General features: G+C 37.4%; 1 gene segment (V, D, J or C); it reads left to right on the top strand.

Moving 5' to 3' along the window:
* The first annotated feature begins 11,815 nt into the window (after window positions 1-11,815).
* Window positions 11,816-12,356, top strand: LOC129071909 (T cell receptor alpha variable 2-like). The segment is given in 2 exon segments: window positions 11,816-11,885; window positions 12,061-12,356. Coding segments are annotated over 2 exon segments (366 nt in total).
* Window positions 12,357-15,069: the final 2,713 nt, after the last annotated feature.

Genomic DNA, 15,069 nt, shown 5'->3' on the forward strand with positions numbered 1-15,069 from the left:
ATCATAAAGGCAGTTGCAGCTTGATATAAAGCAAAAGCAGTTTTAGCTACTTTTTCTATTCTTTTAAAAAATTTAAAAAAAATCATGTTTATTCTATTACAGTTGTCTCAATTTTCCTCCCTTTACCCCCCTCCACCTATCTCACCCCCACCCCCTGCTCCCACAGTCAATTCCCACTCTGTTGTCGTCCATGTCCATGGGTCATTCATACATGTTCTTTGTCTAGTCCCTTCCCCTTCTTTCCACCACTGTCCTCTTTCCCCCATCTCCTCTGGTCACTTTCAGTCTGCTCCATGTTTCCATGCCTGTGGTTTATTTTGTTGATTAGTTTATTTTGTTGAATAGATTCCACTTATAGGTGAGATCATATGGTATTTGTCTTTCACCAACTGGCTTATTTCACTTAGCATAATATTCTCCAATTCCATCCATGTTGTTGCGAATGGTAGGAATTCTACCTTCCTTCCTTCCTTCCTTCCTTCCTTCCTTCCTTCCTTCCTTCCTTCCTTCCTTCCTTCCTTCCTTCTTTCCTTCCTTCTCTCTCTCTTTCTTAAACTCATATTGATTTTATTTATTTTTTAAATGTCAAAGTCAATGATAAAATATTAAAAAATTTAAAACCATTATAAATTCTCAGCAATTAAAACAACATGAAACCAGCACAGAAATACTCAAGTAGATCGATGAAATATAATGAGCATTCTAGAAACAAACATATATATCTGCCAAACAATGTAATATATGATTCAACTGACATTTCAAATCAATGGGGAAAATAAGGCTTATTCAGCAAATAAGGCGCATGGACCACTATTACTTGTAATAAAACAAATATAGAGCCCTATTTCACACATTATACAATAAATATTCAGGTGAGTTACAAATAAATATGTAGAATCTAAGGAGTTTTAGGAGAAAATACAATATAATTTTTTTTTACCCTGAAGTAAAATATTCCAACCTAGAAGCTATAAGTAAAATATTGACAATATGACTATATTAAACATTTAAGACTATATAGTAATATACATATAAAAAAGTTAAAGGACAAGGAATAGAATGGGAAAGTATTTGCCACACATCTAAAAAAGGGTTAATAGTTGTTTTTTAATTTTTTTTAGGGGAAAAATTTTTACAAATCTTTAATCGATAAATTGATAAAGTATACCAAAAATCATTTAAAGCTTTTTAAAAATAATAGAAATAGGCAAGAAATATATAAAATCAGGTTTAATGTCAACAAATGATAAAGGAACAATTAAATAACACATCATTGTCACAATCAGATTAATACATATTTAAAAATGTTGGTATATCAAGTATTGGCAACTGTGAAAGGAACTGGGTATTCATAGACTCTTTTTCTTCATCTTAAAGCAGTCCCCTTATATTTTGCAGAGCTCATTTGGTGGAGGTATATTCTTTCAGCCTTCTTTTGTCTGGGAAACTCCTTATTTCACCTTTCATTTTAAGAGAGCCTTAATGGGTAGAGCAGTCTTGATTTCAGGCCTTTGCTTTTCTTTACTTGGAATATTTCTTGTCACTCTCTCCTGGTTTGCAGTGTTTCTGCGTAAAGTCAGCTGCTGGCCATATCAGGGTTCCCTTAAATGTTACTACCTCTTTCTCCCTTGCTGCCTTTAGGATTCTCTGTTTGTCTTTGATATTTGCCATTTTAATGATGATGTGTCTTGGAGTGGGCCTCGTTGGGTTCCTCTTGAATGGGCCCCTCTGTGCTTCCTGGATTTGTGTGACTTTTTCTCTCCAGTTAGGGAAGTTTTCCATCATTACTTTTCAAACAGGTTCTCTATCCCTTCCTCATCCTCTTCTCCTTCTGATATCCCTATTATACGGCTATTATTACATTTCAGGTTGTCTTGCATTTCCCTAAATACCTCTTCATTCTTTTTGACTTTTTGTTTTCATTTTATTGCTCCTTCTGGGAGTTTTTTTCCTACCTTGTCCTCCAGCTCACTGATTTGATCCTCAGCTTCATCTAGCCTGCTTTTCGTTCCTTCTACTGTGTTCTTCAATTCAGAAATTGTATTCTTCATTTCCTCTTGTGTCTTATTAATAGTTTATATGTCCTTTTTCATGGTGATATAGTTTACAGTAAGTTCCTTGTAGTTTCCCTGTAGTATTTTGTAGTTCTCTCTGAGATCACTGAGCTCATTGAGCTTCCTTAGAGCCATTGTTGGGAACTCAATATGTAATAGTTTTCTTGCCTTTATTTCATTTAGTTCTCTTTGTGGAGATTCCTCCATTCCCTTCAACTGGGGAGTATTTATTGTCTTTCCATTATTTGTGACACTCTTCTGTTTTTGCTTCTGCTTCTTAAATTGATTTGTCTTGATTTCCTGACTTTGTGGTGTGAACTTCTATGGTAGGGGACCATTGTGTTTTCTTTCTGGATCTGCCTCTGATGATGTCAGATGTTGATCCTGTCTGACATTAGGCAGTCTGTTAGAGACTTCCAGGAATCTACTGTTTGTGGCTGAATCCTTCAGCTGTTAATCTAGTCACTCTGCACTCAGCAGACTGGATTAGTCAGGTCCGGGCAGGTCGGAGTCCCTCCTGGGGGTGGAGTTATTGGGTCCTCTCATGCTGCTGCTGCTCAGGGGAGTAGTCTCTGCCTGAGCAAGATGGCTGCTGGCCTATGGGGTAGGAGTCAGCACTGGGATCCTGCCAGCTACTCTCTCTGTTTTCTCCCCAAAGCCTCTGTCCCCAGTCTCTCCTCAAGTGTCCCCCGACCACTCTGTGCCCCCTTTAGCCAGGGATCTACTATCTGTGGCTGACACTCTGCACTCAGCAGGCAGCTTAGACTGCACAGGATGGGGCGGAATCCCACCTGGTGATGGGGCTATTGGGTCCTCTGATGCTGCTGCCGCTCAGGGGGAGTGGTCTCTGCCTGAGCAAGATGGCTGCTGCCCTATGGGGGATGAGTCAGCACCGAGATCCCTCCAGCTATTCTCTCATTTCGGTCCCGGAAGCCTCCTTCCCCAGTCTCCCCTCAGGCGTCTCTAGTTTACTCTGCCCCCTGCCTTTGCCAGAGACCAGGGTAAGTGGCTACAAATGAAAATTTATTCATTGGCCCTTTAAAAGGCTTTTTGAATCTCTAGCTGCCTGTCTCTGGCAGAGAGCAACCCTGCTGTTTTTCACAGTTGGCTGTTTTTCACAGCTGGCTGTTTTTCACAGCTGGCTGTTTTCTGTGTACTTTTTCAGCTCTGGTGCTGTAGGCTGGAGATCCCAGCTTTTGGTTTAGACCCCACTATTCTCAGGGGGATCCAACTGGCTCTTTCAATATCCTTCTGGTGCTGCCACCCATGGGCACCCCACTGGCCTTCTTGAGTCTCTACCACACTCCTTACCAGTTAGATTGTGCTAAAGCTGATTCTTTTGTCTCTGAGGTTTGTTTTTTTTTTCTAGTTTTATTTTAATTTATTTTTTCAAATACATTTGTCTCTGCCTACCCCCCACCACTTTCCCTTGCCCCCTCCCTCCTTCCCTCTCTTAGCTCTTCCCCTTTGGTTTTGTCCATGAGTCCTTGTTATATATTCCTTGACTTTCCTCTTCCCTTCCTTTTCCCCGCCCCCCCCCCCCCCCCCCCAAGGTTTTAAGCCTCACTATTGTTCAGTTGTTTGTTCCAGGTGATTTCTCCACAATTTAGTTATAATTCCAGCTTGGTCTTGGGAGGAGGTCAGTGTGACTTCCACTCACTCCTCTGCCCTCTTGATTCACATTCTCTGGGTTCTGATGTATATCTGTCTTAGTCTGTTGGGTTGGTATAACAAAAATACCATAGCCCAAGTGATTAAAAAAAAAACATTTATTTCTCACTGTTTCAGAGGCTGGGATGTCCAAGATGAAGGTGCTGGCATATTTGGTGTCTGGTAAGAAGTTTCTTCTTGTATCTTTACATGGTAGAGAGGAGAGATCTCAAATATATATATCCTGTGTCTCCTTCACCTTTTATAGAGGCATTAATCACATCATGTGGGTTCCACCTCATGATCTAATCTAACTTGATTACTACCCCCACATACCATCACATTGATGGTTAAGATTTTATCATATAAATTGGGGTGCAGGAGGACACAAACTTTCAGTTCATAACACCTATCTATGGAACCTTTTCCCTTAAAGGTACCAGTGATCTCATAATGGTTAGTTAAGAAAGCCTTTTCTCTTTTTCATAACAACCTTACTGAGATGCAACTATCATATAATAAACAACATATTTTTTTAATGCTCACCTGAGGACATGTCTATTGATTTTAGAGAGAGGGGAAGGAAAGGAGAGAGGGAGAGAAACATTGATGTGAGAGAAGAACATCGATTGGTTGCCTCTCATATACGCCCTGACTGGGGACTGACCCAGCAACCCAGGCATGTTCTATGTTTCCTGACTGGGAATAGAACCTGTGACCTTTCAGTTTACGAGAGGATGCTTCAACCAACTGAGCAATTTCCTGTTGCCCAGGGAAATGATATTTTTTAAGGAAGATTATTTGTTAATGATATGCAACATAGGTTAGAAATAAGAATGACTGGTATATGGAAGCCAAAGCAAGAAAGCTGTGGAAGCATTAAGAGCATGAGTTAATGAGACCAATAGCAATGAGAATGGAGAGGAAATGAAAACTATTAGAGATTTCAAAATTTCAAAGGGAGAAATAATAGGGCATAATATTGTTTTAATCAAAATTCAATTAAAGCAATCTCTTATTTTTTTTTTCCAGATGAAATGAATGGGCTGCAGCAGGCAGACTCTAATCTAAAACTTCCTCCAATTCCAAATTTCTCAAATGATGAGAATTTAGTATCTTGAATTACATCCCTAGTTGGGCCTGAGGTGACAAACAAATTCAGCTGGAAATGAAAATAGTAAGTGAATTGTATGGACCAACTACCCACACAGGGCCCTGGTGAAGTAGTTAACCATAGTCTATCCTCTCTGCATACTGTGCTTTCTCTTAATGATGAATGGAGCTATGCACAAAGGAGTAGGATTGTGGTGTAGTAATTTGCTTTTGCTTTGTTGGGTCAAATGGCACTCAAGAGGTTAGGTGTTTATAACTGAAACACATATAAAATTCAGGAAAGGAAGAAGCTTAGAGTTTGGTTACTTTTGACAAATTACAGGTCATTAAGGACTGCATATTAAGATGACCCAGAGGAAAATTCAACTTTTAAATTAATCTCCTGTGTTCCTCTGGCCCATGCCAACATCACAGATAAGACCAGAGGATACCTCTAGCCATTCATTATAACGGTTGCTCTCACTGATTACTCTCTGGTCTCTAAATGCTTCTCTGTGGTAAGAATAGCAGTTAACAAAGAGAGCTGGGTTCCCCAGTGGACCTTATTAAAACTGTTGTGGTTATAAGGTGATTAACTTACATAGTGACTAAGTGTGGCAATGAACCAAGCTATGCATACAGAACACATCTGGGAGGTGGCGGGGGGGAGAATTGCAAAATCTAGTTATACCCCAGAGACCTGTTTAGTGCTTAAAGGTGACTTTTGGGAGAATAATAAAAAAAAAAAAACCTCTGAGAATTATGGTTTTGATTTCAGATCCCTGTCAGATTAGTTACTTAAAAATAAATGCTTCACCTACTTCCCCAAAGTTTTGTCTTTGAAATGACAGGTACTGCTGAAAGATAAAGAGTAGGAGGTAGAAGCCTGGAAATGGAAACTTATGGAATGCCCAAATAAAGGGAGAAAAGTCAGGAGAGAAAAATGCAAAGGAGTAGTTTAAGAAGTTTTAGGACAATTAGTCTTGGGAAGAATTCTTAAAGTTCTCAGCATTGTTCTCTTATAATTGTAAGATAGGAAACGCCCCCTCCTGTTTTGTGTTTTGGAAGTTTGTGTAGGATTGGGGTTCATTCTTTAGGCATTCAGTGCTATTTACCAATGGAACCATCTGGGCCTGGGCTTTTCTTTGTGAGATTCAAAAGTATTTTTTTTCAATTACAGTTTACATTCAGTATTATTTTGTATTAGTTTCAGGTGCACAGCACAGTGGTTAGACCATCATATACTTTACAAAGTGGTCTCCCTGGATATTTCAGGTACCCACCCAGCAGCAGACATAGTTATCACAATATTATTGACTATATGGTCTATGGTGTATTTACATCCCTGTGACTATTTTGTGAGTATCAATTTGTACTTCTTAATCCCTTCACCCTTTTCACCTAGCCCTTGACCCCCCTCTATCCTGGCTACCACTAGTCTGATTTCTGTATCTGTGAGTCTGTTTCTGTTTTCTTTTTTTGCTCTTTGGAGTCCACATGTAAGTGAAATTATATGGCATTTTTCTTTCTCTGTCTGACTTATTTCATTTAGCATAACACCTTTAGGTCCATCCATACTGTCACAAATGGTAACATTTCATTCTTTTTTATGCCCAAGTAATATTCCATTGCGCATATGTACCACAGCTTTTTTTTATCCACTCTCTATCGATAAGCACTTAGGTTGCTTCCATTTCTTGGCTTATGTAAACAAATGCTGCAATGAACATAGGGTGGATATATTCTTTCAAATTAGTGTTTTGGGTTTCTTAGGACGTATACCCAGAAGTAAAGTTGCTGGGTCATTAGGCAGTTCCATTTTTAAATTTTTAGGAATCTCAAAATTGTTTTCCACAGTGGCTGCACCAACCTGCATTCCCACCAACAGTACACGAGGGTTCCCTTTTCTTCTCACCCTCACCAACACTTGTCGTTTGTTGATTTATTGATGATAGCCATTTTGGCAGGTGTGAGGTGGTATCTTATTGTGGTTTTAACTTACATCTCTCTGATGATTAGCAATGTTGAGCATCTTTTCTTGGCACTTTGGGGGCCACAGAAAGTCAGCAGGGTGAGGACAATGAATATCCACAGGCCAGTGTGGAGGAAAATACTTGGCCCAGAAAAGATGGCTTCTGTGTGTGGTGTAGGAGAGGGGCTAAGCACAGGGACAATGGTGGTTCTCCCTCTAGCCTACTCCCCAAAGCCACATAACCTAATCTTCCCCTGTATGACTCCAATTTTCTCAGGTCTACCAATTCTCTGCTGGAACCCATGGGGAGTGCCTACAAGTGACCTTTTAAGAGGGTGCCTGAATTTCTAGTAAACTTCTGTCTCTCCCAGGTGGATGCAATCCCCACTGATTTATACACCCAGATGATATATGGACTCCGCTTCTTGGCTCTGGCGCTCCAGGCAGGGGACCTTGCATGGGGTTGAGACCCTCGTTCTTCATGGGGATCTTTGCAGCTGAGATATCCTTCCCAGGTCTCAGCTGCCACATGTGGGTGTGGGGTGAGCCCTTTTCATGTCTCTGCCCTTCCTGCTAGTCTCAGTGTGGCTTCTTTTTGTCCTTAGTTGTAAGACTTGTATTCTTCTAGTCCTCAGTTGGTTATTCAGGTTGATTGTTCTATAACGTAATTGTAATTCTGATTTGGTCCTGGGAGGAGGGGAGTGTAACTTCTACCTACTCTACCACCACATTGGATTATTTGTGAGATACTTTTAAAATTACTAAATTAATTTTTTTATTTGTTACAAGTCTATTCAGATTTTCTATTTCTTCTTGAATCAGTTATGATAGTTTATATCATTTTAATTCATCCTACTTATTAATATTTTATTAAATTATTCCCTTATACATCTGTTAATAAAGCATAAGTCATAAATCATTGTCGCCTTTACAATTTCTAAATAAGTTTCATGGTTCTGGAGGAGAAGAACAGATAACCCAGACAGGCTTCTCCCATCTGCTGGTGAACTTTATGCTGCTACCTTTTCACATGGAATGGAAGTGGGAATCTATACTGTTAGTGTATAGTTTTCAAACGTGCTAAATATAGTTTGTGTGCTAGTTTTAATGTTTTCTTTGAACCAAGATAACAATGAATTTGGTAGAAAAAAATCTTGTGTCTCAAATGGCATATATCTTTGTTATAAAGGCAATATAATTAATATTTTTTCCAACATATTGTGTGATATAAGAAAATAGTTTATCTTATATGTAACCAAGGTATGACATGGCTTGTGCACACACATATACACAATAATAAAAAGAAACACTTGTGTTAGGAAAAACATGAACCATATTAATTTACAATTTCTTGTTTAAATATCGCTTTTAATTTTATTCTTTTTTTTCATTTTTAGCTATGCATTTATTTTTAAAAAGACTTTTTTACTATGTTTCATTGTATTTAGTTATAACTGGCTTTACTGAGCTTATAAAGTTGTAGTGCAAAATTTTCTTTTTCTTTTTTTAATTTTTATTTTTTGTTCAAATACATTTGTCTCTACCTTCCTGTCACCACTTTTCCCTGCTCCCCTCCCCCACCTCCCTCCCTCAATCCTTCCTCACTTTGGCTTTGTCCATGGGTCCTTTACACATTTTCCTTTAATTTTTTTTATTTTGGTAATCTATGTTTTTGGAAATTTCTTCATTTCAACTAGGTTACCAAATTTGCTGCTGTATAATTGATTACAGTATTCCATTTATAGTCTTTTTCATTTCTGTAAGGTTTTGTAGTAGTGCTCCAAATTATTAAAATTATTAAAATTTAAAATTTAAGTATTTTAAAAATTTAAATATAAAATATATATTATTTTATATTTAAATTATATATTTTATATATTAATATATATTTATTATATATTAATATATATTAAAAATTTAATATAAAATTCCTGATTTTAATAATTTTAGTGTTCTCTTTTTTTTCTTGGTCCATATGCTAAAGGTTTGTCCCTTGTATTCATGTTTTCAAAGAACCCATTTTTGGCTTCATTTGTTATTCTCTATTTCTTTCATAGTCTCTATTTTATTTATTTCTATTTTAATCTTTACTATTTCCTTCCTTATCCTTGTTTTGAGTTTAGTGTGCTCTTGTTTTTCTAGTTTCTTATGATGTAAACTTAGGTTATTGGTTTGAGATTTTCTCTTTTTATTAGTTAGGTATTTACAGCTGTAAATTCTGCTCTATTGCATAAATATTGCATAAGTTTTAGCTGTATTGCCTAAGTTTTGTTGTGAGATTTTGTTTTCATTCCTCTCAAGTTATTCTCAAGTTTTACTTGTAATTTCTTCTTTGATTCATTATTTAATTTAGAACTGTGTTGATTTCCACATATCTGTGACTTTCCCAAATTTTCTTCTTTTATTGATTTCTAATTTCATTCCATTGTGGTAAGAGAAAATTGTTTTTATAATTTCAGTCCTTTTAAGTGTATTTTTTTGTTTTTTTTGTAATAATTTCTATCTTTTATTGATATTCTCTATTTGCTGTGGCATAATTCTTATACTTTTCTTTATTTCTTTATATGTGATTTACTGTAGTTCTTTGAACATATTGAAACTAGCTCATTTAAAATCTTTGCCTATTAAGCTCAGTATGTAGGCTCTTCAAGTTTATTTTTAAATTGACACTTTCTCTGTGTGGACCATATCCTCCTGTTTTGTTGCATGTATTATCATTTTTCTGGTTGAAAACTAAACATTTAAAATAATATAACATAGAAACCACCACTTCCATCCCCTTGAGGTATGCTGTTATTGCTGTTTTTTGTTGTGTCTTCTGTCAGTTTGTTTAGTGACTTTCCTGAATTAATTTGTGAAGTCTGCATTTTTGTCATGTGGCTCTGGGCATTTCTACTTGATTAGCTTAGAGGTCAGCTAATGATTGGACAGAGATTAAGCCTGGAACCTATAGGCTTCGTGCCCAGGTTTGGGCACTCCTTCAATATTTAGCCAGGAAGTTTACAACTCTGCCTTAGTTTTCAATTCTTCATTCACAGCTTCCAGGCCAGCCCTAGGTGAAATATTAGGGCACTCTTAGCTGGGCAAATCATTTTGAATAGATAATGTTGGAAAGGAAAACACATGGCTCAATTTCACTAATATTCAGAGTAATAGAAATTAAAATGAGACTCTACACTCAGCATATTGGTAAAATTTAGGCCACTTTGTAATTTTTTTAATATAAATGTTGAGGATTGATGAGACTGGAATGCTCCTTCACTGCTAGTAGAAGTGTAAATGGCTATCACTAGTTTGAATGTTTAGTCAGTGAAATTGAATATATACTATGATTAGACAATTCTTGCTGGACACATACCTCAAAGAAGTTCTCACATATTTAATATGGGGAAATATAAAACTTTGTTCACTGCTGTGTAGGTGGGGTTAGAGGCAGCCTATGAGTGCACCACAAGGGGACTGCATAAGTTAATGCGGAGGAAGCATAGGCTAAAATATTTTGCAATAGTTAGAAACTTCAAACCAGGGACACATGACCAGTAATCTAAAGAGGGTTTTAAGTTGTCTATAGCTATATACCACTTGGCTTCTGGAAGAAGCTGCTTGCTCACATAATGAGCTTATTTGTATAACTGTGTTTCCTTTTATGCTTCAGTTGTCAGAAATTTCAGAGTTCAATTTAGTTACAGTTTCGACATTAGTCTTTTCACTAAAGAAATCTGTATCCATTTGTCTTTGATTTTTTTCATCCTCATTTTACAGCCATATTGGAGTTTTGTATGTTTTGGAAACTTTTGGGATTATAAATATAAACAAAAGTCTCTGTTGGACCTAAACAACCATCTTATCATAACTAAGGAATAGCCCAGTGAAAAAAGAGAAAACATTAGGGAAGAAACTAATTTCTCCTGACTTGTTAGACTATTTAAAAAAAAAATGAAGAAAACGGAAAGGAAATGAATCAAGTAACTATCTTAGGATGAGAAAGAAATATTTTATTCCATGGTAGTATGTGTTTAAATAGCCACTCACCCAAATGAAGAACATCTTTTGGTAACCAGAAGCTTTCTAAGAAGGCAGTTATTTCCTGTGTACAACCTTTATATCCCATGGAAGTTGAATAAGAATGAGAGTTTGAAAAAAGCAAAGGGAATGAAATCTCTTCAAGCTGTGCAAAGCTAAGACTCACCCAGGCTGCTTGGGGAAATGATTTTCTATCAGTTTCCATGTAGTCCACTAGGTGGTGGTGCACATTAAAAACTCTTTACTATATAAACTTTGAATTGCCACCAAACATTTTTACTCTACTTTTGCAAATAAAACACCAAGAAAATCTGTATAAAACAATAAAATCCAGAGAAAGAACGATCGAGCCCTGCATTAACAACAAACAGGGACAGTTTTAGGCTACAAAATGAGGATAAGTACCATGCAAAAGAGATCATCTCTAAATGCAGCTTTTGGGTCTTCCTTGACCCAGGTTCTTCTGGTTACCGAAAATTGTAACTGAGATTTTTTTCTATACTTATTCCAGAGGCCACCTTGAATGCAAGGAGACACGTTTTGATGAGTGTGTTTACATAGCAGTTTTGGTGCCTCAAAAAAAAAATCCATCTTTCATCTATCAGTTACTAAGATTTCATAAACATTATTTTTAACATGTTAATATGTCATCGTATCACATGTTATAAGTTCAATATACTTTCTGTGTGAATACATCACTTTACTATGAATGATGAAGTAGTCCTTAATCAATTAGGTGACTTCTCTTGTCACCCTTGGAAAAGGAAGCAAGCTTCTTCAGCAATTAAATTTGCACAACTCAGGTGACCTCTGAAGGGCTACATTCCTTTTTAAGACTGCCTGCTCAGAACAAAGCACTGTTGAAGTCACTCTTAAGCAGCCTCGCAACTGTAGTCACTTCTACAGTTCACAGATTCTGGCTGATGATGTCACTGACACAAAGAAGAAAATGCAAAACAGGAGGCCTTAAATCAGCCGCTGGCGAGCACCACACATTCAGCTGAGGCCTGGGACCAGCTGTAGTATGGCTATCGCTTTGCGGAGCACCCTGGAAGTGGTGTGGTTGGGGGTCCTCCTCAACTCTCTCTGGAAGGGTAAGTAAGCTCCTTCACTGTCTGGTCTTGGAAAAGTGTATGCCATTATTTTAAATTTTGGATTAATTAAAAAAACAATGAAGAAGCCATATTTATTAATACTCACTGGACCTAAAAAGCCATTGACAAGCATATAGCAGCATAAAGCTCACTCTTCTTTATTTGTTTTGTGCAGTTGCAGAGAGCAAGGACCAAGTATTTCAGCCTTCTTCTGTGGTATCTCCAGAGGGAGCTGTGGTGGAAATCTCCTGTAATCACTCTATATCCAATGCTTACGACTTCTTCTGGTACCTTCACTTCCCAGGATGTGCGCCAAGACTCCTTGTAAAGGGCTCAAGGCCTTCTCAGCAGGGACGCTACAAAATGACATATGAGCGATTCTCTTCTTCACTGATCATCTTCCAGGTGCAGGTGGCAGATGCTGCCATTTACTACTGTGCCCTGGGTGACACAGAGGCAGAGAACCTATGAAAAGCTGAACAGAAACGGGGAGAGAGCGCAGCCTTTGCAGGAAGTAGACAAGAAAGCAACAATAATTACTTCCCCCCAATTCAGTATTTCCCAAGCTTTTCCATTTGGCACTACTATAAAAAATTTTGAGTTCAGACACACTCTATATCATGAAGCTCTCAGTTCAGTGGTGACAGGGCGAGAAGAATCCAAGGAGAGTAAAATCCCTTTACACTCAAATCCAGGAGTTTTTATATAGAGAATCCTCTCTATTGTACACTTAGAACAGTTTCCAATTGGCTTATATTTCTCTAAAAATATAATTTATAGAATATAACAACACACCTCAGTGCAGCTTGACCCATTATTACACTACAAGGAAACAGTGAGAAAACTAGGTCTGGGTGAGGAAAGGTATTAAACCCTGAAAAACTAAACAAGCTCTTCAGTTCTCTGAGGTATGAGGGTTATTGACTTATGGTAGCTTTTATTTGAAGTTAGCAGAGCAGAGGGTCAAATCATGGATTTCCCCACTTTTTTGAGACTTTTGTGTGAAAAAGGTCTGATTTTTCTTAGTTGGACTGTTTCTTTGTTAAAGTTTCATATAAAAAACATTGATTTCCTCCTTGCTCCCACAACTTTATTTTGTGCTGAATTTTCTCTGATGCTTCTAAAATGAATATAATCTACATTTCAGAGTCAATGTTTGCAAAGGGCTTTCTCATTATTTTAAATGAATTATTCCTTGTTTACTGGGAAATGATTGATATTTACAGAGTTTTGATGTTCATAAATCATTTCTTGGAAAGACAGTAGGCCGTCTTAGAGGAGCACCTGGAGTCTCAGATTGAAGCTCCTTCGGTGCGCTTGTGTTGTGATGTGCATGACTCAATGGTAGTCAAATAAGGCAGAGTGAAGAGCGGTACTTCTTGGAGGACAGAAACCCTGTAGGAGAGTAGAGACCTCCACCTGCACCATTTTGGGAACATTCCTCATTGGCTCACATGTTTCACATTTGGCAGATCTCCAAAGAGACATCATTGAGCCTAGTTTACAATTGTTTTGGGAACCAGTTTATGTTTATATTCTGGGAACTTGAAGGTTATTTCAATATAAATTGGAGAGTTGAGCGGAATAGTCAGAATGTGGTCCACATGGGGTGCATGTGGTAAATTGATCAGAAAAAAAATTTATGTGCATATAAATCTGTAAAGGCATAGTGATGAGCAACAGGTGCTGAGAAGGGGGATGATTGTGTGTTAGAGGTGGTTTAGAAGCAATTAATAGGGGTGTTTTAGTTAAGTGGCACATACATGTGGGGTCAGCATTTGATATATATATTCAAGTAACAAAATGACTCCAAAGTTCTATTGAGCCCATTTAAGTCTATGATTTTATAATTTTATTATAATAATGGGCTACTTTCCAATATTGTAAAGTTTTAAAAAACAAAGGATCAAAATTTATATTCTCAGTGTAAGTTAGTTGAAAGAATGTCTTTGAAGTCAGAAAAATATGGGTTAAAATCTTCACTGCATTTCTTTAAGGGTAATGAATAAATTATGTAATTTTCCTAAACTTCAGTGCCCTTATTTCTAAAATGTGGAATATTAGGAAGAGTAAATGTGTCAAAAAACGTAGAGTTTAACATTTGCCCACAGTAGGTGTTTGATGAATAGTTTCCTCATTTATGTCATAAATCGAATCACATAAGCAGAATAGCTATTGAGGCTGTGCTATTCAATTCTGAAAGCTCGGTTGATTACCTAGGAATCCTTTGTGTGTGCAGGGTATTATATGAAGGTCTCTGAATTTTTCCTATCTCCTTACTGGTAAAAGCATTTCTATGATTGGAAGCTAGCATGAAGATTAGACTTTTCTGCTTTCCAAGAAGGTGAAGAATAAGGGTTCTATATCAGTTCTTCCACTGTAAATAGATACCCATAAGTTCTAACCATAGCATAAATGCAGAGGAAAACTATCCTCCTTGTAACACAGAGCACACTTAAAAAATATGGTGAGTTCTTCCATAAGTACCCATTGTGGGGAACCACTAAACAGTCATTTCTAGTACAAAATAAAAAATTTAAGTCTCCTAAAGATTTAGTTCACTTGTGTCTCTTGGGTTTGTTAAATGGTTGAAGGCAAGCAATATCTGAGCCATCTGCACCTCAAGACATAATTTTGTGCATGTGTGTGTACTAGTGTGTCATAGAGAACCATAGAAGTAGAGATTTGGCAATTACCTATATTGAACTATTATTAATCAATTTGAACTATTTGTTTCAATTTGATTTATTTGTCTTTTTACGTTAATCAAAATGCAGTATAAATATGGCCATACATACATTTAGGACATATGTACATCTTTGCCTGTGTGGTAGGGCAGCAGTAAACCCCGATATCAGAGGGCTGGATGTCCTGTTTTCTTCTCCAGGTCTATTCACCATCATGCTCTATGCCCAGGAGGCTGACTTCCATGAACTGCATTGAATGGTTTTTCTTGTCCTCTTGCTTCTGAGTGGGTTTGGGAGGCATCTGAAGGAGAGAGCAGTTGGGATATTTATATTCTAATATCTTTTCGTCCCTGTACTGAAGTCCACAGGTCCTATTGGGTGGTATTCTCCCTCAGTTACAAGTCTCCCCAGGCTAGGGTAATTTGTTCCTTCTTTGTCCTTTCAGGCCTAGGATTGATGAAGCCTCTGTCTGTTGTTAGCCCCAGAGTGCTTCTGCT

This window comes from Pteronotus mesoamericanus, unplaced genomic scaffold (assembly GCF_021234165.1).
Source record: "Pteronotus mesoamericanus isolate MK-2021 breed Mesoamerican mustached bat unplaced genomic scaffold, CSHL_Meso_final contig_272, whole genome shotgun sequence".
In the NCBI taxonomy this organism is placed as follows: domain Eukaryota; kingdom Metazoa; phylum Chordata; class Mammalia; order Chiroptera; family Mormoopidae; genus Pteronotus; species Pteronotus mesoamericanus.